The sequence below is a fragment of the Furipterus horrens genome, unplaced genomic scaffold, assembly GCF_987537825.1.
Source record: "Furipterus horrens unplaced genomic scaffold, mFurHor1.1.pri manual_scaffold_8, whole genome shotgun sequence".
NCBI lineage: Eukaryota > Metazoa > Chordata > Mammalia > Chiroptera > Furipteridae > Furipterus > Furipterus horrens.
The window spans coordinates 41062828-41089432 of record NW_028327178.1 but is presented as its reverse complement, the minus strand read 5'-3'; the positions used below and the strand labels follow the sequence as shown (position 1 = coordinate 41089432).

Sequence of the window (26605 nt, the reverse complement as noted above, 5' to 3'; positions counted from 1 at the left end):
TATCTGTCACTGGCAGATAATAGGCACTCAATAAATGTCATCACTCCATAAAAATACAGTACCTACAGTTTTCATGTAATTTCTCTTTTTTAATAAAAATACTCACAAAGTGCCATCCCTCTCCCATTATTATTCTTCCAAGTTCCATTCCTTTCTTTATGAAGGAGTCTCATTCTTTTTGCTCAGCTTTTACTCTGAAACATCAGTTCCTTGTCAATATAATTCTTTCAATCTATTGAAATTAGAGAGAGAAAGGAAAAGATAGCAAAGGCCAAGAACCTGAACCAGCAAAAGCTGCAATTCAATATCCTAATGTGGCTGACAGGTGAGCTTGGAACGAAAAGTTTCTTTTTGACTAAACAAAAGAAGACTAAGGTGCCCCCACGGTCCTCTTCTGCTAGATCTCACCACTCCAATGGTAATTTGATCCAACTAAGATCCCACCAAGAAAAAGAAGAGGAATAAAGATGTCAATGCTTAGAACTGACCCAAACCACTGAGCCTAGAATTTCCCAAGGAGAGTATTTTCTAACAGAGAGAAAGTGCCTGGTTCATCTTACCTTCACTAGCATAAGAGGAAAAACAAGTGCACAATAAATCTAGTGAAGAGATTACTTGTTATTGGATGTCTGCCTTTTGATTATTACTACATACTTAAAAAAAAAAAACTCATGTGTTATTGATGACAATATGATCCTTAACCTTATCCGCCTATAAGAAAATAATTTATGAGACATTAACTAGGCCAATGGGTTTGTAAAGATCCAGAAATTAAGACCAAATACAAGCTTTGGGATTAAAGCCAGGCTCAAATTCTAAATCAGCTCTCTGTACCATGTGACCCAGGAAAAAAGCCTGTTTCTTCACTGATATATAACTATATACAATGTTGCTGTAAGGAGTAGAGAAGTAGTACAAGAAAAGTGTGGCTCACAGAAGGTTCTAACTAAAACTTAACCATTACAACAGTATAACATAAGTGTAAAGAGCATAACATTTGGAATCAAAGCCCCTGGGTAGTCTCATTTTGCCAGTTACCTCTATCAAGAACCCTATCTCTTTGAGCTTATATCCTTGTGTGTAAAATGGGCCTAACAGTGGTTATTACTCACCTCAAGATATCACTCAGAGGATGAAATGAGGTATTATATGTTAAGTGCTTTGAGAATTATAAAGCATTTATTAAGGTGACCTAAATGCTAAACTATTTTTACTATAATGATATTTGATGGACATCTTTTTAAAATGCATTACTTACTACTTCCTGGCTTTTTAAAATATAATCTTAAGGTCTCAAATCATACTGACATCTATGATATCTTTGTCCTTTTGAAGCTATCTAGATCAGGTTGCTTTTTTTTTCTTTTACTTAAATAAAACAGACATAAAATTTAGCATTTTAACCATTTTTAACTATTTTAAAGTGTACAATTCAGTGACATTAGAGTATGTTCACATTGTTGTGCAACCATCACCACTATCCAACTCCAGAACTTTTTCATCCCAAGCCAAAATCTGTACCCATTAAACAATAAGGCCTCAGTATCCCCTTACGATTGCCTTTTTCCTGTTGTTTCTTTATCTGGTGTTTCTCCACTCAGCAGAAAAATAGTTCATTTCTCTCCTTCCACCCAAATATACTATCATGTATTACTTAGCAGGAACTGTAAGAGCCATTTTTAAATCCATAATTTCCTTTGGCCTCAAACATTAATACAATCTGGTTCCAACCTGATGTTTCACCTCTGTTTCTGTTCAGAACCCAATGTTAAAGTGAAAAGCTATCTTTCACTATGCTTTCTCCCTTCCACACCTGTGCTCATACCATTCTCTCCACTGGGAATGTCTTTCCCATTCACCCCTTCCCACTCCTACCCTCCTCTGTTGAAATCCTTCTTGGTCCAACTCATATTCTATTTCCTTCGTGAAGGCTCTTTGACCACCATGTTAGCAATTTCTCTCTCCTTTGATCTCTTACGGCAGCTATTATCTAAATTACTTATAATATTGTATACGTACCATAATTGTTTGTTTCTTTTGTTAACCAAACTAAGAGCTCCTCAAAATAGGAATTAAGCTTTATCATTTTGCCCATTCATTTGTTTATATAATTCTTCTTTCAGTAAATATTGTCCATGGTGTGCAATGTACCCAACAAATGTTTGCTGAATAACAACACGCTAAGTGACTTCGCTTTGAGAGATGAGTCAACAAACTCCAACTTTTGTTTTTTTTGTAAAAAATATAACTTTTTCTCTCCCAGGTCTTAGTTGCGCTCTAGATAGTTAATAATCACTTGTAATATGATAATAATCCTATAACAACAGATATGTATTAAATTAGTTATACCAGTTTATTTGCCAATTTTGAGATTTATACAATCAAACCTAAATGATTCTGCTGATTCTAAATAAGACTGCAATGCTCCAGGTAGCCATCATTGTTCACAGTTCCCACTTACAGGTTACACTGTACAGTTATCTTTTGGCTTCCTGTATTCACTTTGGATGCCAATGAAGCTTAAGTAAAGCACACCTATGTTTCTTCTTTTAGGTGCATGTGGAAGCAAAAAAACTGGCAGAAAGTTATTACGGTTGGGTCGATAATTTCTTTCCCCACAGCATAATTTCAACTAAGAAAATTACTGCTACTTGGCTTCGCATTCGCGTCTCCAGTTAGACAAGGGAAGAAACTGATGAGGAAACGGGGTTTTGCAATGGGTGCCTCTACACTGGACGCGGAGCCACCCATTTTCCTGTCAGCTCAGAAAACTGCATTCCTCTTCGGTCCTTCTTTTTCTGTAGAGACCTATATATGCCAGCAAAGTTCATTGACTCCAAAATATTAATAATAATCCTTAAATTGCCATACAAAACACACTTGCATTCATTATTTTATTAGCGCTTTTCAGTAGTCCTGTGGCATAAGCAACATTTCTATTTCACGTAAGAGTGAGCTGCCAATGAGCTAGCCGAACTACAGGGCTGATGTGTAAATCCGGAGCTAAGTCTACTCCTTCGAGAAGAATGGTTGCGGTCTGGCAGCCCACGGCCACTGCCACGGCTACCACTTCCCTAGCCTGGAGCTTTCCCAGATAATCCACCTGCCTTACGTTCTCCGGCAGCGGTTACCCTTCCTCCCAAGCAGCCCATTGAGCCGCCACTAGCCTGGCTTTCCCAAACCCGGAAGAGCCCCGCGGTGCCCGTCTCGCCTGTGCCCTGCCCGGCAGCGCAGAGGTTACAGGGCGCTGCTGCCCATATGCCGTCAACCCAAGGTCTACCCACCACCCTGGACTTGGGTTTGTGTGGTTGGCTCAGGTTTCTAACGTTCACCCGAGGTCGGTCACTGCTTAAGCTCCCAATTGCAAGCCGTCCCACCCGTCGGCTCACAGGCCGCTCTAGGCGCATACGGAGCCGGTAATCTCGTTGCTTCCGGCTTTACGTCATCTGCCTGCGCCACAGCGTGGTCGCGGGCACGCGCAGCCGAGAAGATGTCTCCGACGCCGCCGCTCTTCAGTTTACCAGAAGCGCGGTCGCGGTTTACGGTGAGTGGAAGGCGGGAGGGTGCGAGCTTGACCCGGCGCTAATCTTTGCCCTCCTCTCCTTGAAATTATTGGAATTTTGTCCTGAGGTAAAGATGCGACAGAGGTGTGTACGCCACAGCGTTGGCTTTCGACCCCGTTGGGAGCTGCGAGGTAGTAAAGGCGATTTATCTTCATCTTACGCGTGCCCTCTGCTGTCCGCCTCCGTCATCCCGCCGGCGGGATTCAGGACCCTGCGTTCTGAGCGCCCTGCGTGAGGGGCTCACCTGTACGGTCCAGTTTCTCTGCAGCGCTCTCTTAACCGGACAGGTGTCTCCAGACCCGGGAGGGAGCTGCTGAAAGGGGAGGGCGGGAGTGGTTTTAGCTCAAAAAACCGGTTCCTGCCCCGCCTCCTGATTGCTAGGTGGTTGTCCCGGCCCCCTACTCCCCACATCTCACTCCTAAGAGCTTGATTAAAAGATCCTAAGTGGGAAACTGCAAATAGATCAGCTTGGGAAGGTTTGCCAAATATCATCTTATCACTCGTTGGGGGAGAGTAGTTTTAGCGTTTGAGAAGCACCTTGCAGAGCGTTTTCATGTTAGCTTATATAACTCTTAGCACTGTTAAGGAGGCTAAGTTTTATTTTCTCCTGTAGATGAGATAGAAACTGAGACAACTCCAAAAAAGTTGTGATTTACTAAAGTGTTTTTTTTTTCTGACTTTAAACCCACTATTCTTACGTTGTTCATACATCCCCATTATGAAGAACCCTGTTTTACTGTATTTTCCTTTAGCATTTACGCCAGTATTTAAAGTAATGGTTCAACTCCTCGGATATTTAACTGTGCCTATGTAGTTATTTATAGCGATGTCAGCATGAAAATTCTATGAAAGAAAATTTATTCTTTTTAGTAAGAATTTTTCTAACGTGCAGGGTTTTTTTTTTACCATAAAGTGTGGGATTTTGATTTCTGTTTGTTTGTTTTTACCAGATTGTATCTTGTTTATGTCATCAGAATTATTTTCGTTCTGTGCATTTTGCTGTAATCTAATCTCTGGTGATGTAAGATTCTGCTAAGAGTTCGTTGTTGGGAATATCCAAGATCATGCTAACCCTGCAAAGAACCACTTTATTGGAAATCATCTAGTATAGTGCTTTCTTCACCTTCAGTGTGTGGTGGAATCACCTGGCCATATTGTTAAATGTAAATTCTGGTTCAGTAGATTTGGAATGAGGCATGAGTTTTTGCTTTTCTAACAAGTTCCCAGGTGATGCCACTGCTGCTGCAGGTAGTAAGGACCTATGACAACCTTCTTATTTAAAACTGGTGAGGAAAATGAAGCCTTAAGGGATTTGCCCAAGACGACATTGCCTATTCTTGGCAGAGCTGGGAATAGACATTTCCAGTATAAATTTACCTCCTGTGAAATAATAAGATGACTTTCTAAGTGTATGTGAATTTTCACAGAATGAATGACTTTGCAATATTTTTGTCGTTCAATTATGACTACTTTCAGACAATCAGCAGGTATTTATTCAGTGTTTATTGTGTGTGAGGAACTATACTGAGCAAGCTATCTAGAGGAGGTAGGACTTCAGATGGGTCCTGAAGAACTGATAGAATTTGTATGAATTAATGGGAAGAATATCATGAATGTGTGAATACGCTAGAGTGAGCTTTATAGAAAATTATGGGGGGGGGGGAATGGCTAGATGTTAGTGCAGAGTATGTGTTGGGGGAGTGGGAAATAAGATTGGATAGACTGAGTGGGATAATATTACCAAAGACTTTGTGAGGAGATATAAAACTTCAAAACCAAAATCTGTAGATAAGGAGCCATTGGAGACTTTTCTTTTTTTTTTAAGCAGAATATTCTCATGGATTAATATTTAAAGAGATAGTAAGAGGGAAAAACTCAAATAAGAAAGTCAAGCTAGGAATCTCTTGCCAGGTTTAAAGTGATGGGTCTGTGTCAGTAAGTGGCATTTGAATAAGAGTTACTGATAGAGTGACTGATAGGTAATTTTTCCAAGTTACAAACGTTTTTTAGTTAGACATACTGTTAATGAATAACATACTTTTTAGTAAATAATAAACAAAAATCTTTCCACTTTTTTTCTACTTTTATTTTTCCAGAAGTCTACCAGAGAGGCCCTAAACAACAAAAATATCAAGCCATTGTTGAATACCTTCAGCCAGTTACCTGGCAGGTAAGGCATTGATATTTCTGAAATATGCTTACCTGGACCTTCATACTTACCCTGAGCTATTTTAAAATCAGGTGTCTTTTGTTTTTAATAGTGAAAATGAAAAAAAATGTACCCTTGACCAAGCTTTCAGAGGTGTTCTAGAAGAAGAAATTGTAAGTATACTTTTATTTATTGTTAAAATTTTGCTTGCAAATTAATAAATTGTTATATTTTAGATTGCTTTTATTCTTAAAATTACTAAGTATGATTACTTTTTCTAGTGTGAGCTTGCTACTTTGTGAAAGTTGGCTTGATCATAGTATAGGAGTTATGTAATAATTAAGGATTTTTGACAGCACAAGTACAGTTTAAGGGTTTGGTTTAATAAATGAAGAGAGCTCTCTCCAAGTGAATAGTATGAGAAAAGTTGATATGAGGTCTTCCTGAGCAAGAACTAGAATTTGAAGATGGGCCCTTTCACATGGCTGTAGAGACTGTGTGACGCATCCTGTATAGCGCAGAAAGCCCAGTCCAAGGATGTTCAGCATAGGAGCTGGGGTTCCATACTCTCATTTTCTTGTGATATCCTTCTCATCAACATAAAATAGCTAGCACCTATTCAACTTCAGTAGGCAAATTTAATCTTAATATGAGAAATCTGAATTTATTTAACATTAGTGGGGTACCCAAATGAAAGGAAAAGAAAAGTTTCAACAGTTTATTCTTGGTTAAGCGAAGGTTGGGTCACAAGCAGGTAGATCTTATGTCTTGTGGTGATAATATAGTGCCACTTTCTTTTGGGCAATTTTGCATCGAAACTCATTTTTTTCCTCTCTCCACCTACTCACTTACCTATTGTGAGGCATCAGGCAAGTTACTTTGCTTTTCTGGGCCTCAGTTTCACTTGTAAGAAGGCAAATACCATTCTTTCAAAATTGTTTTGTAAAACTACAGTTAATGAACACTCAGTAAATGCTGGTTTTTAATCTGTTATGAAACCTAAGCACTAATTTCCTCCTATTGAAACCCTCCCTCAGACATATTGAAGCAACAGTACAATTAATTCACCTGGTCTTGCCTTTGCCCTATCCATTGATTGAGTTATGGCCCCAATATTTCTGTACTTCATTTGCTTACAGCCTTAATCATGCTAATATATGAGACCATTGGATTTTAAGTGAATCACCTGCTTATTATTTACTTGATATACTTCCACAATGAGTAATTCTGTTCATTTTTTTACATTTTCAACTTAGAAATAATTTTATCTTCTGTGATAAATATCTTTATTCCATATTTGTGATAGTCAATTTAATGTCAGGGTATGTTTTTATTGTTATCAAATTAGTATGAACTCTGGCTACTAAATTAAATTGTTTTCTCCTCTGTTGGTAGATAAATCATTCATCGTGTGAAAATGTCTTAGCTATTATTTCTCTTGCTATTGGGGGAGTAACTGAAGGTAAGTATGGGTTTGTTTTTTGTTTTTGTCTTTTTAAGCAATCTTGGACATGATATGCTTTATTTAAAACTTACTCTCCTCATACCTCTCTACCTATCTGGCTTTGTTCATTTTTCAAGTTCTGCCTACTCTTTGCCAACAAGTTGTCCCAATTAAATTAACTCACATTTATTTCTCATCTTTAGTATACAGCACACATTTTAGCACTTTCTTTGTTCTCCAGTTGTTTCATTTATTCAGTAAACATTTATTGAGCATCTACTATGTGCCTGGTACTAAGCTAGGACTTGGAGATTCATTGGTGAATGAAACATTTTTTGCCTGTAAGGGGCCTTGTGGCTGATGGAGGAAAACAGGTGTGTAAATGTCTTACTGGGGTATAATTACTGCATTTGAAGTGGGAATGAAACGTGGTTAAAGTACTCAACTTCAGTTTCTAAAGGAATCAGGAAGGTCTTAGAAAGGATACTGGGATGTGAGGGATGACGAATTTGTCAGAAACAAATGGGAAAAGCTATATGTAAAGGCCAAACTCAGCATGGCTAAAGAACTGTGGAGCAGAGGAGAAAAATGAATAAATGAATGAGGAAAATGGTAAGGAAAGACACAGGAAAGGATAGATTAGTGTAGAGGGCTTTGTATATCATGCTAACGAGGAGATGTGGAAGAATAGTTGTACTGGGAGAAACTGCTGGCAGGAAAAAACTAGGTAGGGGACATTTAAAATGGGATAGTGGAAGGGCCATAATTTCAAAAGATTTTTAAAAGGCGTAGTAAGTCGTCGGCAGCCGTCCGTCTCGAGAGACGATGGTGTAGCTTCTTAAGAGTCTATCTGCACCGCCGAGAATGGCTGTGCAGTCCGACTCGGGAGTGACACGGTATCTGTCTCCTCCCGTGTTGAATCGACATCTTGCGATGACGCTGGAGTGTCCTCTCCAGTGAAGCTGAAGCTACAGAGCCTGGGCAGGGTGATATGGAGGGTCTGCTGTTGCCCATGCAGCAGACCCCCCCTCTCTTCGCAGCTGAAGGGTCCAAGGGAAAGACGGAGTCAATACAGCTTGGCTTCAGGTGCGCCGCAGGAGTTGCCGGTGTTGACTACAACGTCAAACCGCCTTAGGGACTCCGGCTCCGGATTTTCTGTCGGGGTTTACTCCCTTAGCCTTTCCCCTGAAGAGGTATGCCGCAAGGCAGCGGAGGTTTTTTGGAGTCAGAGTTTTTCTTCTCTGATGTGCCCTGACTGGAAGGTCGAACCAGCGACACTTAGCTCGCAGGCCGACGCTCAATCCACTGAGCCAAACCAGCCAGGGCTAGGCGTAGTAAGTACACAGTGCTTAACATGTAGTAGGTGCTCATTAAATATTTGCAGAAAGAAGCATTAAAAAAATAGTTCATTAACACTAATTTGGTTAAAATTTGTATTAAATCAGATGATTTATGTGAAAAATGTCTTTTAGTCTGTGAAGCATTCACATATTTATTATTTTGATATTTATTCCTTTGAAAACTGGAATATACAAGGTAAAAGTGATCTTCCAGTGCAAGCTATTTTGTGAACTCAGCATAATTCATAAATTCTGACTTTACATGTTAAACTTTTATATAAAATGCTTGTTCATCATTTATGCATTGAGCATATTTAAATGAGTTCTACAATGGAGTATTCCTGCCAGTTTGCAGCATCTGCTAGTTCATTGATTACATTGATATGTTACTCTCGTAGACTAGTAATGTTTTTAACCCTTGAAGTTGTACAAAGTCTGTAGAACTTTCACTTTATTTGAGAAAGATGAGAACTTACAATTTTAGTTAAACTGTAAATAAATACACATAAATGCTTTTTTCATTTTATTTTGATGGGAAAACTCCTCCTTGAAAGAGAATATAGTATTGTTTATGTATGTGACATGTTTTCAAATTGTCCATAACTATTTTGTTAAATTCAACTCTGCAAATATTTATTGAGCTTCTGTTCAGTGTCAGACACTTTACTGGTTAATACATACAAAAATGCTTACCTTTAGAAAGGTCATAGTACACATAACAAAGATAAACAGGATATAATAAGTGCTATAATTTATGTACAGTGTACTTCATGCATCAGGTGGACTGCTCAAAGGTATGTGGGATTTTTTTTAGATATGCTTTGTACTTTATGCTTTGAAAGATTAAGTAGGAATTTACCCCATGATAAAGAGTAGGAGAGCTATTTAATCATGGAAGTATGAACATAGCAAGGTGTTTGGGAACTGAGAAGAGGGTATCTGTGGCCAAGGTTAAGGTGAAGCAAAGAGGGCCATGCAGAGGCTGGGACACATGTTGTGAAAGTTCTGAAGGATCATGCTGTATAACGCAGCTCATCGAAATAACCTGTGATCTCTATTTTTGAATAGTCTTACTGAATCAGAATCTTTGGCAGAAAAATCTAGGTAATTTTAAGTTCTGTAATTATCAAATGTGAGTTAACTAATTCCAAACTATACTGCAACTAAGGGCAAGGAGTATGCCTTTCAAATCTCTTGGATGTACAGGGCATCTATGTAGTATCATGGAATCCGAGTGTTAAGGGACTTCAGAGGTCATCTATTCCACCTCATCTCTGACTTATCTGCCTGCCCTCAGTAACATCCCTGGCAGGTTCAACCTGCACTCATTGATGGAGCTCACTATTTAATTTCTGTGAGATAGTTTTGATTATCATATTTTCCTTGCATTGAGTAGAAATCTGCTGCCTTATGCCACCCACTGGTTCTAGGTAGTATCCCTCACATCACATTGCAGATGTGATCTTACCAGTGCAGAGCAGAGCAGAGCTAAAAATCTTACTTCTTTTTTCTGAATAAATTGTATTAGTGCAATGTTTTGGGCTTACAGTACCCGAGAGACTTTTTTGTTTTTTGCTTTTTTACATACCATGCTTAAGTGGCTACTTTTTCTTAAACAATTAACAAGTTTTAGTAATTATTACCTTAAAATGGAAGAATGAGCAGGGAGATAAATGTAGTGTTAGCTAGTCTAAATGACTTTTTCTTAAAATCTTTAATTTATTGCTTTATTTTTGTGATGTTGAATTTAGAAATAAACAACTTTTTACTTTATTATTCTGTCCCCTTAAACAATATTATAATTTTAAAAGTTTAATAATAGTTGAAATCAGTATCAAACTTTCTTGTTATCTTTTTGAAGATAATCATTTCAAGTCCCAAATACAATTTAGCGACATTATAGAACAGCTGCAAATGAGAAAAGGGGAAAATACTAGTCATAATTCCTCTACATTGAAAACATTTTGATACATGGTTTTAGTTTCTCTAATCTTTTAAAAAATTTTTATTGTAACCATAATACACATACAATTTGGAGTCCTGCCTTTCTCACATAGCGTTATATAATAAGCATTTTCCAAGTTATAGTCATCATAACCATCGTTTTTAATTGGCTGCATTATATTCTTTTGAATAGCTTAGTGGTGAAGAAAACAGACTGTGAAGCCAGACTGCCTGGGTTCGTATCCCAGCTCTACCACTTACTGGCTCTATGACCTTGGGCAAGTTATTTAACTTCTCTGTGTCTCGGTTTTTCCCTTCTGTAAACTGAGGATAATATTATCAACCTCATAGGGTTAAATATGCTAGTATGTGTAAAGCACTGAGTGTGCCTGACATATAGTAAATGCTCTAGAAGTGTTATCAAGAATAATTATCATTATTGAGTGCGCATACCAAAACTTAAGTATGTCCTGTTTGGGGACTTCTCATTTCCTCCCATTTCTTGTCTGTTAAAGCCTTATGATTGACAAAGTGTATCTTTAAGATATTCTTCAGAATGATTTTGCATGGGCTGTTTTACTTGACAGTATTTTAAACTTTTAAATTGATTTGTGCCCCACTTGAAGGTATTTGTACTGCATCCACACCTTTTGTATTGCTGGGAGATGTTTTGGATTGTCTTCCTTTGGATCAGTGTGACACAATATTCACTTTTGTGGAAAAAAATGTTGCCACTTGGAAATCAGTAAGTGCCTTACATTCTTTTTCTACTAAGATTATCTTTATATTGATCCAAAATTGTGTTTTTTTGTTTATTTGTTTGGTTTTTTGTTTTGCTTTTATTTCTAATATTGCTGATTGCCAAAAAGTTTGTCCCTGTTGAAAGAACTGTGTTCTGTTCTCTGGGGGAAGCAAGAATCATGTATGAAGAAAAAGTTGAAGTACAAAATTTCACTTAGTAACTAACTTAAAAATGTACACTTTTACATGTTGAAACAGTTTCTTAGTATGTTTTATATTATATATCTGAAAATATTTTTATTTCATTGAAAATGTTATTTGCGTGGAAAAAGTGAAAGTGGCATAGTAAGTTCTCAGTGCATGTTAGTACTTATTAATACTTTATTTCCCGTGACTTACTGAAAGACATGCAACAAGTTCTGAGTTATAGTAAAAATTTCTATCTTAATTTCAGAATACATTCTATTCTGCTGGGAAAAATTATTTACTCCGTATGTGCAATGGTAAGTAATTCAGTGGTAAATGATTGTTATTTTTTTAATGTAAATGTGGCCAGAAAAACATATGGTTCACTTAACCATGAGTAATAAAACTTTTTAAATAGATTAGTATCTTAATTTTTAAATAAGTCTGATTTATTAAAACTGATCATTGACTTTATATATTTTTGGAGATTTTATTTATTTTTTAGAGAGAGGGGAAAGGAGGGAGAAAGAGAGGGAAAGAAGTATCAATGTGCAAGAGAAACATCTTATCAGTTGCCTGTCGCACACCCCCAACTGGGGACCTGGCCAGCAACCTTTTGGTTCACATGTCAGCACTTAATCCACTGAGCCACACCAGCTAGGGCAAAACTGATCATTGACTTTAAATTAAACTGTTTCTCTTTTGTATGGCAACTTAATGAAATCCCCACCCCAACCCCAAAATTGTAAAGCTTCTCTTTCCTATGCTAACCTTGTTCTATTGAATATTTCTGGTTTTTTAGTGCTTTCTTTGTCAGAGTAGTTTCTACCCCCATCTTGAGAACTACTGCTGTAGGAAAATGCTCTTAAAAGCTGGTTAAATAACTTGGGTGTGATGTAAAAGAAGAATGGTTTCTTCTGTATAACCTTCATTTCCATATATTGTTAGATCTCTTAAGAAGATTATCAAAATCCCAAAATACAGTTTTCTGTGGACGAATTCAACTCTTTTTGGCCAGGCTTTTCCCTTTATCTGAGAAATCAGGTAAGCTTTTTTACATTAAATAAATGCTTTATAGGAAAATCTTTTCCAGTTTTTAATGGATTAGAATCTGTAATGATAACAAAAAAAATGGTTCTAAAAAGTTAAAAAATAGCATAGAAAATTGTTATTTTATTTTCTTTTACTTGTAGACAGTTCTACTGGTCCTTATAATATAGATAACCCTTCAAGTCGTTGATTCTTTAAGTTCAAAGCTTAATAATAATGTACTCTTGAATCATACTGAAATATGTAGATACGAACCATCATGTTTTATATCATTTTATAATATATGCCTGTTTTTCTGCTTCCATTTTCTCCCTAAATCCTGCTGTTAGTCAAATATACCTCCCTCCATTTCTTTTACCATTTGTTTTTTTACTGTGAAATATAATACTCATAAAGGAAAGTGCTTAAAGTAATTATGAAGCAAATACTGTGTAACTATTCAGATCCAGAATTGGAACATTGCCAGTTCTTCAGAGCCATCCACAGTCTGTTTAAATATTTCAGATTTTAATATCTTTTTGCTTCAGTCTTCCCTTCTTTAATATCAGGCTAATATACCATCTACTTCATATGTTATAAGGATTAAATGAATTAAAATATGGGAAGAGCTTACAATAGCCTGCATCTGTTAGCAGTGGTTTTTTTTGTGCTTCCTTTTTGTCATGCTAAATCTCTGTTGAGGTTTTTTGTTTTGTTTTTTTCCTGCTTATTTAATGTGGTCAGGATTAATCTAGGTCTACCAATGTATTAACCACTTGTATTGCTGACTTTCTGTCCATGGTCATTTTCTCTTTTACACCTCTTCTGTAGTGCGGGTATGTGTTTTGTCTGAACATCTTTATATCTTCATTCTTGAATGGTTTCAGGAAAGACAAGATTCTAGAATGGCACTAGATACAGATTTTATTTTGTGGAAGATCATCATTACTTTCCTTGCATTTTCTTGCATTTTTTTATAGACAAGTCAAATGTCAGTCTTAATTCCTTTGAAGATAATCTAGATTTTGTTTCTCTATTTGCTCTTAAGATTTTCTTTTTCCAGTTTTACTATAGTGTTTGTAAGCATGGATTTCTTTTTCTTTATCATGCTTAAGATTTGTGGGTATCTTGAATCTGGATTGGTATCCTTAGTCAAGTTTGTAAGAATTTTAGCCATGATTTCTTGAAATAGTGTGTATGCCTCTTTTTCTTTTTTCTTTCTAGAACTCCAGTAACCATCCTTATACCTTCTCAAAATACCCTCTATATCTAGACTTTCTATATTTTTCACCTCTTTGTCTATCACATTCTAAAGAATTTCTTCAGAACTGTTTTCCAGTTCACTACTTCTTTCTTCAGCTATAAATAATCTGCTAAATGAGTTCTTAATTTCATTTGTTATATTTTTTATTTCTAGAAGGTGTTTTTAAAATCTACTATGTCACGTTTTAGTTTCTTCTTCCCTGCTGATATTTTCAAATTTATTTTTTAGTTTTTAACCAGGCTAACCTTTATTATTTTTATTTTCTGTCTTTGATGATTCCAGTATTTTAAGTCTTCGTTGGTCTGCCTCTAGTGTCTTTTTTACTGTTTCTCACTCATGATGTCTTATCTGTTTGTGTGTCTGGTTAGTGTTTGATGTTATATTTGAGGGAATAATTTTGAGACTTTGGATAGACACCTTTCTCCAGATACAGTTTTCATTACTTCTATAGTAAAGGCACCTTTTGAAGGGAGATACTGCTAGTCCAGGATTGCCTTAATCCAGCCCAGCTCAAGGCCTATGATTCCTTAGATCATTGAGAAGACCGTTTGTTTTATCCATACTGATGATGTAGACTACAAGTCCCAATCCTTGTTGATGGTTATGGTTGAGGTGGGATTTATTAGGTTCCCCACTTTCCTTGGGCCCAGAGATTTACTTTTATATCCTAGTTTCAGGAAGCTGATAGTTCAGTTTTGCAACTGATTCTTCCTGTTCGGTGAATGTCCTCAAGACAAGTGGCTTTGAAGGCTGAATGATGCATTCTTTATATTTCTTACCTTCTGAATTTTTTGCTAGATATTCCTTACTATTTTGTCAGGTCTTTACTGTTTTTAAGAAAATCATTTTTCTACTTTATTGCCCAGAACAGTGCTATGAACATGGTTTATGATCTATAAATGTTTATAGAATTAATGTAATTTATCCAGGTTTTTAGTTCCTCGGTGGGAGGGTTAATATGAATTAATTAACCTTCCATTACTGGAAACTTAACTTTTTTTTATTTAATTACACTTTTGAGCCATTTTATTGAGATGTGAATTCACATACTGGACAAGTCACCATTTAAAGTATACAATTCTTTGTTTTTTAGTATATTCACAGGGTTGTGCTACTGTCACATTTTTATCTGATTCTAATTTTAGAACATTTTTCCTTCTAAAAGCAACCTGTACTTATTAACTGTCAGTCCCAGTTACCTCCATCCTTACCCTCTCCCTAACTTTTAAACAACCATTAATCTAATTTTCAGTCTCCATAGATTTTCCTATTTTGGACATTTAAAAAATGGAATAATATAACATGGTCTTTTGTAACTGGCTTCTTTTAACTTAGTATAATATTTTTAAAGTTCTTCTGCCTTATAGCGTGTATCACTAATTCATTCCTTTTTATGGCTGAATACTGTTCTTTTTGTGGATATACCACATTTTCTTTATCCATTCATCGATTGGTGTACATTTGGGTTTTTTCCACTTTTTGGCTATTATGAATAATGCTGCTGTAATTATTTGTGTACAGGTTTTTGTGCGGACATATGTTTTCATTTCTCTTGGGACTATACCTTGAGTGGAATTGTTGGGTCATATGGTAACTCTGTTTTAAATTCTCTTTTATATATTTTTATAATAGAATTACTGGGTCATACAGTAGTAACTTCATTTTTTTTTTCTTTTTTTAAAGAATTTATTTATTTGTAGAGAGAGGGGAAGGGAGGGAGAAAGGGGGAGAGAAACATCAATGTGTGGTTGCCTCTCATGCACCCCCATCTGGAGACCTGGCCCACAACCCAGGCTTGTGCCCTGACTGGGAATCAAACTGGTGACCTTTGGTTCTCAGGCTACCACTCAATCCGCTGAGCCACACCAGCCAGGACTCTTCAAATTTTTGAGGAACAACCAAACTGTTTTCCAAAGAGGCTGCAACATTTTATATTCGTATCATCAATGCACAGGGGTTTCAGTTTCCACGTCCTAACATTGTTGTCTGTCTTTTTTATTACAGTCTTCCTAAGGGGTATAAAGTGCTATTTCATTCCAGTTTTGATTTGCATTTTCCTAATGACTAAAGACTTAAGTGTGAGTTTCATGTGCTTACTGGTAATTTGTATATCTTCTTTAAAGAAATGTGTATTCAGATTCTTTGCCCATTTTAATAATTGGGTTATTTGTCTTTTTATTAATTAGTTGTATAAGTTCTCTTTATGTTCTAGATACAAGACCTATATCAAATATACAATTTGCAAATATTTTCTTTTATTCTATGAAATGCCTTTTTATTTTCTTGATAGTATCATTTACTTCACAAAAGTTTTACATTTTGACAGTTTGATATCTCTTTTTCTTTGTTGCTTGTGTTCTTGGTGTCATATCTAAGAAACCATTGCTTAACCCAAGTTCATAAAGATTTACTTGTATATTTTCTTCTATAAGTTTTAGCTCTTACATTTAGGTCTGTGACCCATTTTTAGTTAATTTTTGTATATGGTATGACATAGAGGTCCAATTTCATTCTTTTTATGGGGTGGGACAAAACATGTTTATTGTTGTGAGTACATGAAGCACAAACTTTGTTCTTGTGTTATGTATAAATAATTATTTTCCATATGGGCAACTATAAACCTTTAAAGTTTTTTAATTGATTTTTAGAGAGGAAGGAGGAGAAAGAGAGAAACATTTTTTGTTTATTGTTCCATTTTTTTTTATGCATTCATTGGTTGATTCTTGAATGAGCTCTGACTGGGGATCAAACCTGCAACCTTGGAATATCTGGACAACATCCTGACCAACTAAGCTACACAGCCAGGGCTGTAAACCTACTTTTGCCTCAGCCTATATGTGGATACTGAGTTGTCCCAACAATATTCATTGAATATCTATTCTTTCCCCACTGAATTGGTAGCTCACCTTGTCTATGCCTTCAGAATATTAAGATCATTTGAAACTTAGGGACTTGGCAGTAAGTCGTCCCTCTGTCATCATTTTATTCATTATTGTCACATTACTGACTTTTGCTTTCACTCAATCTCAGTTTAAATTTCACTTCCTCTTTGAGCATCTAATCTAAACCCGCCACTCCAGTCACATATTATCACCACCTGATTACAAATCTCTTCTTAGCATTTAATACCATATGGCATTTTTAGTGTATTTATGTGTTTACCTCTGTATTCTTTGTGCCTAGAAGAGTGCCAGATACCTAGTCACTATTTAAATCTGTGATGAATGAAGGCTCTTTTCCTTTGTGAAATGAAGTATGCCCCTCCTAAGTACTAATTTGTGATTTCTTTTTCTGGAATTTATAGACATAAGAACAAGGTTTCCATTCTCAGCCATTCTTTTGTTCTTTATGGTTATCTCCAGTCTCCACTCTCATTTTTATTTTTTAAATCTCTTTTTTAATGTACTGTATTTCCAAATTGACAAGATAAAGAGAAACCACATTTTCCTTTCCCTTATTAACTATTTGAAAGGCTAACAATACATTGTTAATGGTTACTTTAAACTATAATAAATTATATTTTTAAATTTATTTTTTATGTTATAAAAGTAAAACAACCTTCTTTCAGAAAATTGGAAAGTGAAGGAAGAACACTATTCATAATCAGCCCTACGACCCTAACATAAACTAGGTTAGCATTTAGGGATATTTTCTTATACTACTTTCTTTTTTCTTTTTGACATTTGCAAATATAATACTTGAGATTTACCTAGGGTATCTCCCTGGTTGGTTTAGCTCAGTGGATTGAGCGTCGGCCTGCGAGCTAAGTGTCGCTGGTTCGATCTTCCAGTCAGGGTACATCAGAGAAGGAAAACTCTGACTCCAAAAAACCTCTGCTGCCTTGCGGCATACCTCTTCAGGGGAAAGGCTAAGGGAGTAAACCCTGACAGAAAATCCGGAGCCGGAGTCCCTAAGGCGGTTTGACGTTGTAGTCAACACCGGCAACTCCTGCGGCGCACCTGAAGCCAAGCTGTATTGACTCCGTCTTTCCCTTGGATCCTTCAGCTGCGAAGAGAGGTGGGGTCTGCTGCATGGGCAACAGCAGACCCTCCATATCACCCTGCCCAGGCTCTGTAGCTTCAGCGTCATCGCAAGATGTCAATTCAACACGGGAGGAGACAGATACGATGTCACTCCCGAGTCGGACTGCACAGCCATTCTCGGCGGTGCAGATAGACTCTTAAGAAGCTACACCATCGTCTCTCGAGACGGACGGCTGCCGCCGCCACCGACGACCTAGGGTATATTCCAAGACCTTCAAAAGGCCATTTTAGCATTTAATTTACTCATTAAATATAGGAAAGTATGACTGAAATCTTTGATTTAAAGAGAATTATGTCATATGCTATATTAAGTAATAAGTAGAGAATAGACAAAGGTATTTTAAGTAGTCAAAGCCAAATGGTCAGCCAGGTTGATTTACTAGCTTACTTGATCTAGCATACTAGCTTTTTATTAACTTTTTTTTGAAATAACTTTAGACTTGAAGGGTTGCAAAGAAAGTGTAGGGAGTATCTGAATCACTTTCACCTGATGTTAACCCCTAACATAACTGTGGTACTGTTATCAAAACCGAGAAATCAAGGTTTGCACAGGAGTGTTAACTACAGAGTTTATTTGGCTTTTACCAATTTATCACTGCTTTCTTTTTCCTGTTTAAGGATCTAAAGGATCTAACCAGGATCCCACATTGTGTTTTTTTTGTCACGTTGCTTTACTCTCCCCACTGTGAGAGTTGTTTAGTCTTTGCTTATATTTTTCATGACCTTAACACTTGAAAACCACTGCTCAGATGTTTTGTAGAATGCCCTTCAATTTCGGTTTTCTGATGTTTTTCAAAATTAGATTAAGGTTATGGATTTGGGGGAAGAAGACTACAGAGGTGATGTGTCCTTCTTAGGGCATCATTTCAACATGATGTTGATAGGTCTTACTACTAGTGATGCTACTATCTTTGATCCCATATTTCTCTGCTGCAAAATTACTACTTTTCCCTTTGTAATAAATATCTATACGGAGATACTTTGAGGCTATGCAAATACCCTTTTTTTCCTTAGACCTTTGGTTTTAGTTGTACATATTCATTAGTCGCTCTTGCCTACATTGATTGTTATTAGATTGTCCTGGTGGTTTCTGTTTCTTTCATTCCTTCTACATTTACTAATTGGGATTCTTCTATAAGGAAGAGTGCCTCTTCTCTCTTATTTACTTATTAATCATTATTTCAGTATGAACTCATGGGTATTTATTTTATTCTCTGGGTTATAATCCCATAGTATCATTATTTACTTTGTTACTCGAGTTTTGCTCATTGGGAATTATTTCAAGTTTTCCTGGTATGAGAAGATGGTCTGGGCTCATCTTGTATTTTCCCTGCCCCAGCTCTGGAATCGCCCACTTCTCCAAAGAGCTTGATTTCTTCAACTTAAGAATGGTACTTAGAAGCCAAAATAGCTTTTATGCTCATTACTACTGGAGTGTCACTGCTTCTAGGCCCTCTCAGTGGACAGCGCTAAGAAATATATGTATGTATGCAAACCTGTGTATACATATACATCTGTATTTATTTCTGTATCTATCTGAAAGAGGTCCCTGGACCCAATTCCAATATTAAGGTGGGGGTCAGGGGCAGTGGCTGCCCCACACCAACAAGCATTTGAATTCATCTCAATTCTAACACCATGCATGTACCCAGAGATAGCATCAGATTCCACAGGTAAAGGGCTCAGCCCCACAAGACCACCCTCCACTTCAGATGCCAGTTGCAAGCCCAGGTTTTTACCTGTGCATCTCATCAACTGTCTATAAATAAGAGGTTCCCACACCTCCCCACCTTGGGTTAAATTAATTTGCTGTAATGACCATAGAATTCAGGAAAACCCATTTGTTTACTAGAGTACTAATTTATTACAGAGGATGTTAAAGACTATGAGTCAACAGCCAGATGAAGAAAATAGCATAGGGTGAGGTCTCAAACAAAGTTGCTCCTGTCCTCTGGGAGCTTGGAGCTCAGCATGGTAGCACATGGAAGCACTCTTACAAGTTTCCAGGCTGGGAAGCTCTTTGAAAAAGAAGGCAACGAGCTGTCCTTTTGGGAGTTTTATGGACTAAGTCATTGTCCGTTGGTGATTGGGTCAATGTCAAGACCTTATCCCCTCCCGAGAAATCAGGGGTTAGGACTGAAAGTTCCAATCCTCTGTAATTATCTGGTCAGCTCTAGTGGCAAACAACCCCCACCCTTGGGTAGGGTGCAAAAGTTACCCCTTTCACATAATAGGAGACACCATTGTTGCTATCATTGCTTAGGAAATTCCAAGGGATTTGGGAGCTATGAGTCAGGAACTGTGGATGAAGACCAAAAATATCTGAGAAATACCTTTTGGTTATCTGAATGACCAAGTGTATATATTTCTTATAAATCACAGTGTCACACATTTTCTCTGTACCTTTTTAAATAATCCACAGCAAAAGCCATGAGATCATACTAATATTCTGAGTGTATTTAGCACCAGTAGACCTGCTTATCTATTACTTCTTTCTCTGACAGTGAGAAACCTGGCTCTCAATAACTACAATATATTTCCCATAAATGTTATACACTCGCTTTTTGATTACACAATTTTTGTCTGTGATTCAGCAGAATTATAAATTACTACATATTGCATTATATGAAATTGTTTTTAAATATTCATGGGTAATGAGGATCAACTATGTTGTATGTAGAATTCTGTGTACTCTAAAGGGACCTTTCAAAAGAATTTTATTTTCATTTTATTTTTTTAAAAGATTTTATTTATTTATTTTTAGAGGAAGGAAGGAGAAAAACATTGATGTGGGTTGCCTCTTGCACATGCCCCACAACTGAGGTCTGGCCTGCAACCCTACATATGCCCTGACTAGGAATCGAACTGGTGACCTTTTGCATTGCAGGACTATGCCAAACCAGTTGAGCCACATCAGTCAGGGAAAGAAATGAGTTTTAGAAAGATTTGAAAATCCAAGTGTATTGTTATTTGTAACTTGATCTTTTGTTTGATTGTATATTTATTATTTTATGTGACAACATATTCTTAAACAAATTTATGTGGTTGGTACATTTGCTTTGAAATCTTTTTCTTTCTTATTTTTAATAGGTCTTAATTTGCAGAGTCAGTTTAATCTGGAAAATGTCACTGTTTTCAATACCAATGAGCAGGAAAGCACCTTGGGTCAGAAGGTGAGGCTGATATGAAACCTAACAGAACATGTTTATAAGTTTGTTATTGAGGTAACTTCTATGAATGGGCCTTATAAGTTGTCAAAAATTTTAAAACCTTTATTTCCAATTTATAGAAATAATATGTATTCTCTTAAAAATGCAAACAAAATAGAAATTTTTTTTAAATATTTTTATTTATTTATTTATTTTGTTTGTTTATTTTTAGACAGATGGGAAAGGAGAAAGAGAGGGAGAGAAACATCACTGTGTGGTTGCCTCTCACGCGCCCCCAACTGGGGTCCTGGTGTGCAACCTAGTCATGTGCCCTGATGGGGAATCGAACCAGCGACACTTGGCTCGCAGGCCGACGCTCAATCCATTGAGCCACGGCAGCCAGGGCCCACAAAATAGAAATATTTAAAATAGAAACTAGCTACCCCATAATCCAAGGCCCCGAAAATAACCATTCTTAACATTGTCTGTTTATTCTTTCAAAACTTTTTGTGTATTGTAGTTATAGTCCAAAAATGAGGTCATATAATACATACCATTCTGGAATTTACTTTCGTCTTTTAGCACTAAAAATGGATGCATTTTTGCATCAGTATGTTTAGATGTGTCTCAGTGTTCATGGCTAATGATAAATCTTTTGGTATATTACGGTCCCCTGTCAATGGGCATTTAGATAATGTCTAATAGTGAAAAATTATTAACAGCATTATAATGAATAATATTATGTATATCATTGCTGTATTATGCAGGTGTCTCCATAGGATAAATTTTGTAAGTGAAATTGCTATATCAAAATTATGCATATATCAGATTTTGATGGCTATTGCCCAGTTACTTATCAAAAAGGTTGTACCCATTTATACTACCACCGATGGCACATAGAGAATGCCTGCCCATTTCACACAGTCTCACAGTAACCCTGAGAATTATCAACTTTTTAAAAACTTTGCCTAATTGATACGTACTTGAAAAGTAAGTCATCTTTGCTTTAACTTGCTTTACTTGGTTATTAATGAAGTCAAGGAACTTACTGTTTGTTGATTGAAATTTATTTCTCTTTTGTGCTGATTGAAGCAGTGAGGAAGAGAATTTCTTATTAATGCCATCTGCCCAATTTTCTGTTGAAATGTCTTTTTCTTATATGTGTAGAAACTCATAAAATATTTTATATAGAAATTAATTCATTGCCTACCATATATGTTGATCCATTTTTTCTCAGTTTATGCTTTTTCTTATAACTTTATGGTGCCTTTGCTCAATAGAACATTTACATTTGGATATAATATTAACATTTGTTGAACTTTTGTTTTATTGTTTCTGATTTTGTGTCATGCTTAAGGCTTCTATTCCACAAGATTATATCAACCCCTTTGTTTTCTTCTGGTGCTTTCATGGTTTTGTTTTTTCCTTTAACTCTTTAACCCAAGAGAAATATTGTAGTTAGAATAAATTGAGTTATAATTTTATTTTTTTCCAAATAGTGAGCCAGTTATTTGCCTATTGCTTTTTTAAAAATTGTGATATGTCCAGAAGACAATCCAACACCTACTCTTCATTTATGACCAAGTTATAAAGTTTTAAAAATTATTTACTAGATAAAACTAATATCTCACCGTCGATTAATCAGACTACTTATGTAACTTATTCCTTAAAGTATAAAATCATTTTCAATTTGGAAGTGATGTTGACTTTGCTTAAGATTTTTCAAAAATCTTGTCCTCCACCTTTATGTATCTTCTAAGTACTTCTCAGACTAGTCCACGTAAACTTATTTTGAACTTTTCAGTATAGAGCTGGACTCCCATAGAGAAACTGAAATTGGAGACAAAAACTACTTAAATTCACTTTATTTACTGCAATTCTTAGGGTCCTTAAAACACTAATCATTTTCTCAAGTATCTAAAAGGTCATTGTATATATTTTTCCAAAACATATTTGCTGTAGATCCTTTATTCTCAGAGAGAATCCACTGACTACACTTGGAAAAATACTGGTTTAAAGATTTTCACATTGTCTTCATGACTGTCCTATATCATTGTCATATTGGTCTTGAGTTCTCAGCTCCCTGTCACATAGAATTCCCATTGCCTTAAAGATTAACCATAGGTCCATATAGTTACTATTACTAAGACTCCTCTACTAATGATTGTCTAGCAGTGTGCGATGACATTATTCCAGTGTTTACCTTCTGCCTGACAACTGCTTCATGACAGGCTGTACCTTTTTTTTTTAATTTAGCACACTGAAGATAGAGAAGAAGGAATGGATGTAGAAGAAGGTGAAATGGGAGATGATGAAGCTCCAACAACTTGGTGAGTTTTTAGAAATTAAGATTTCTTAATTTACAAAGATAATACCTTAATGACTTAGCATGTTCTAGAGTGAGAATATAGACAAAGAAGGAAATCATGCTTATCAATATCTTTTATTTATAACTTCCATGTGGGCAGTTCATTGTTTACACGGCCTACTTAATACATGTTCATAACATTTAAAAGACCAACTTCCGGCCAAGATGGAGGCCTACACTGACACGCTCTGTCTCCCTCCACAACTAAGAAGGACTGCAGCTACCACAAAACCAGAAATAACCAGAAGTTCCAGAAAATAAAGCTACATGAAAGTCTAACATATGAAGTTATAAATAAGTGGTGCTCATCCGGACGGGTAGGAGGGGCGAAGCCAGAGCAGAGAGGTCAAACTGTGCTGGTGGCAGCAGCTGCAGCGACGAGCAGTGGGACTGCAGTAAACACAGATACCCATATTTAAGGGGAGGCAAGAAGCGCCAGGGGAGCACCCGGGTGCAGTCCAGACCGGTCAGCTCATGATTCCAATGTGGGGGAAGGCAGACCCCCATTGCCTCAGACTGTGAGGCCCAGAGGGCATGGGGACAGAGGAGGAGGCTCCTGGTCTCAGTGGAGAGTGAACGGCAGGAATCTATCTTGGACCCCCGCCCCCGCATAAAGCACCACAGTGTGGTGAGAAGGGTTGCAGGGTAGTGACGAGTGCATGTGGCTCTGCCCCCTATAGCATAGGAGGTGTGGCAGCCCCGCCCAAGAAGGAAAGGTAAACAAACCTGTCAGGATGGCAGGGATAATGACAGAGATACCAATCACATACTTGACCAGAAAGCAAATACACGAATTAACGGATGAACAGATAGATAATCTTCCTGAGGCTCAGTTCAGAGCTATAGTTATCAGACAGCTTACAGAAATAACAGCAGGACTTAATCAAGACAGGGAAGGAATGAAGGCTAGTCCTGCTGAAATGAACAAAAACACATACAGAACAAGTGGTGAGGGAAGGAAAACCAGGGATCAAATCAACAAATCAGAACATAGGGAAGGAACAAACAGTCAACCAGTGCAGAAAGAGGAAACAAAAAGTGAGGAAGATGATGAGAAGCTCAGAAACCTCTGGGAAAACTATAAGAGAGCGAATACCCGAACTATAGGGTTGCCAGAAGGTGAAAAAGAAGAACTAGAAATTGAAAAATTATGTGAAAAAATAATGAAGCAGAACTTCCCTAACTTGGGAAAGGAAATAGACTCACAGGTCCAGGAGGCACAGAGAGTTCCAAATAAACTGGACCCAGGGAGAACCACACCAAGACATATTATAGTTAAAATGTCAAAAATTAAAGATAAAGAGAGAATCTTAAAAGCAACAAGAGAGAAGAAGAGAATTACATACAAAAGGGTCCCAATTAGACTATCAGCTGATTTCCCAAAGGAGACTCTACAGGCAAGAAGGGACTGACAAGAAATATTCGAAGTAATGAAAAGCAAAAACCTACAGTCACAATTACTCTATCCAGCGAAGCTGTCATTCAGAATAGAAAGGCAGAGAAAGTGCTTCCAGGACAAAGTAAAACTGAAGGAGTTCATTAGATCCAAACCACTGTTATATGAGATGTTAAAGGGACTTGTTTAGAAGAAGGAGGATCAAAACTATGAACATTAAAATGAAAACTGTATTACAACAACCAACAACAGAAGCTAGGGAATTGATACAAAGGCAAACTAAGTAGGCAACAAGAGTGGAAAAAGAATTACAGGTATGGGGAACATATTGCGGTGGGGAGAGGGGAGGGGGAAAGGGAGGGAGATGGTACAGGAATTAAGAAGCATGGTAGGAGGGAGTGGAGTAGACAGGAAGATGTTGAAAGAACTATATGCACAACCAATGGGCATGGACTAAGGTGTGTGGACACCTGGATGGAGAGGGGTCACTGGGTGGAGGGGAGAAGAGGGAAAAGATATTGGGACAACTGTAACAGCAGAATCAATAAAACATATTAAAAAAATAATAAATAAAAGACCAAGTACAAGCAACCTAAGCACTCCTTCCCTCTCCCTTCCATTTAGTTTTGTGGACTCAATGCCTGTCAGTATTGAGGTGACTGATGAAGTAGGAGGGATAAGAAACTTTCTCTCTTCTCCCTCCTGTCCTCTTCTGTTACTTTTTCTTATCTCCTCCTTCCTTTATAACCATGTTCTTTCCCTCCAAATAATTTCTTTTTAATGCTTGTTAGAAGCAATGAGGAAGAGTGAAGATATGAAAGAACACTTTCACTAGTATTCTTCCATGTGTCTGAGTTGACAAAAGTTATGATCATCAGTTGCAATTGAAAGAATTTCCAGAAGATCAGGAAGGGGTTCCTATATCTGCACAGGGAGATGTATTCCTTTCATCCCAAATTTCAAATTCAGACAAATATCCCCAAAGAAACACTCAAAGTATCATAGCTCTAGGCATAATCCCAATATTTCCTAGTCATATTTTCTTGAACAAATTACTTAACCTCCCTGCAACTCAGTTTCAGAGTCTTTTAAATGTAGTAATGCTAACTACCTGCTTCAGTTATTGAGAAGATTAAGTGGGATGCTATTCAAAAGTGGTTTATTAGGGCACTTCATAATTATCCTTATTATGACTGTAGTTCTTGGTGTTAAATGGAGTAATATATGTAAAGCGCTTAGAACAGTATCTATTCATTGTCCAGTAGCTGTTATACATAGTTTTTTGTTTTGGGTTTTTTGTTTGTTTGTTTGTTTTTTAAGAGACTTGTTCATGTACCTTATGGAAAGAGTAAGCTTTTAGGGTCTGGCCTGGGTGACATAAGAGCCCTGGGCAAAGCTGTTAGGCTCCAAGATAACAAGTCACCTGGGACAACAGAGTCCCAAAGGCAAACTGACCATTGCAGTTTTTTCTAGTTAGACTCTGCTTAAGCCTGTGCAGACAATTTCACTCCATTGGTAATGTTCATAAACTAGTCCCAGCAACAGGGAGATCACTTGAACAGGACTCAGCACCCAGTTGCCTCTTAATCTGTTACAATCACTGGTGGGTTTTTGTTTTGTTTTGTTTTTTTTTGATGGAGGGGGAAATCTTATGAGGAATTACTTTGTGATCAACTCTATCACCAGACTTTCTTAGGCACTACAATTTATAAAGAACACATTACTCGTGTATCTACAGATTTGGCTGAAATACACTAATAAAAATTTTGTATTAAAAATTTTATTGTATAAAATCATCAGCTTAACATTTAAAAAATGTAGTAGTCCCCCACTTATCCATGAGGAATATGTTCTAAGATTCCCAGTGGATGCTTAAAACTGGATAGGACCAAATCCTGTCTATATATGCTCGGATTTTTCCTATACATTTGTACTTATGATAAAATTTAAGTTATAACTTAGTAAGAGAATAGCAACAGTTACTAAAAA

The 26605-nt window shown here is 36.8% G+C and overlaps 1 protein-coding gene across 1 annotated transcript in view; it reads left to right on the top strand.

Moving 5' to 3' along the window:
* Positions 1–3451: 3451 nt before the first annotated feature.
* The window catches only part of THOC1 (THO complex subunit 1), a 53645-nt gene continuing 30491 nt past the window's right edge, over positions 3452–26605 (top strand). The window contains exons 1-9 of the mRNA XM_090285755.1: positions 3452–3544; positions 5660–5733; positions 5825–5885; positions 7108–7174; positions 11067–11185; positions 11636–11684; positions 12316–12411; positions 20794–20876; positions 23109–23182. Coding sequence (XP_090141881.1) covers positions 3491–3544; positions 5660–5733; positions 5825–5885; positions 7108–7174; positions 11067–11185; positions 11636–11684; positions 12316–12411; positions 20794–20876; positions 23109–23182 — 677 coding nt within the window. The 5' untranslated portion in view covers positions 3452–3490. The remainder of the gene's footprint in view (positions 3545–5659; positions 5734–5824; positions 5886–7107; positions 7175–11066; positions 11186–11635; positions 11685–12315; positions 12412–20793; positions 20877–23108; positions 23183–26605) is intronic.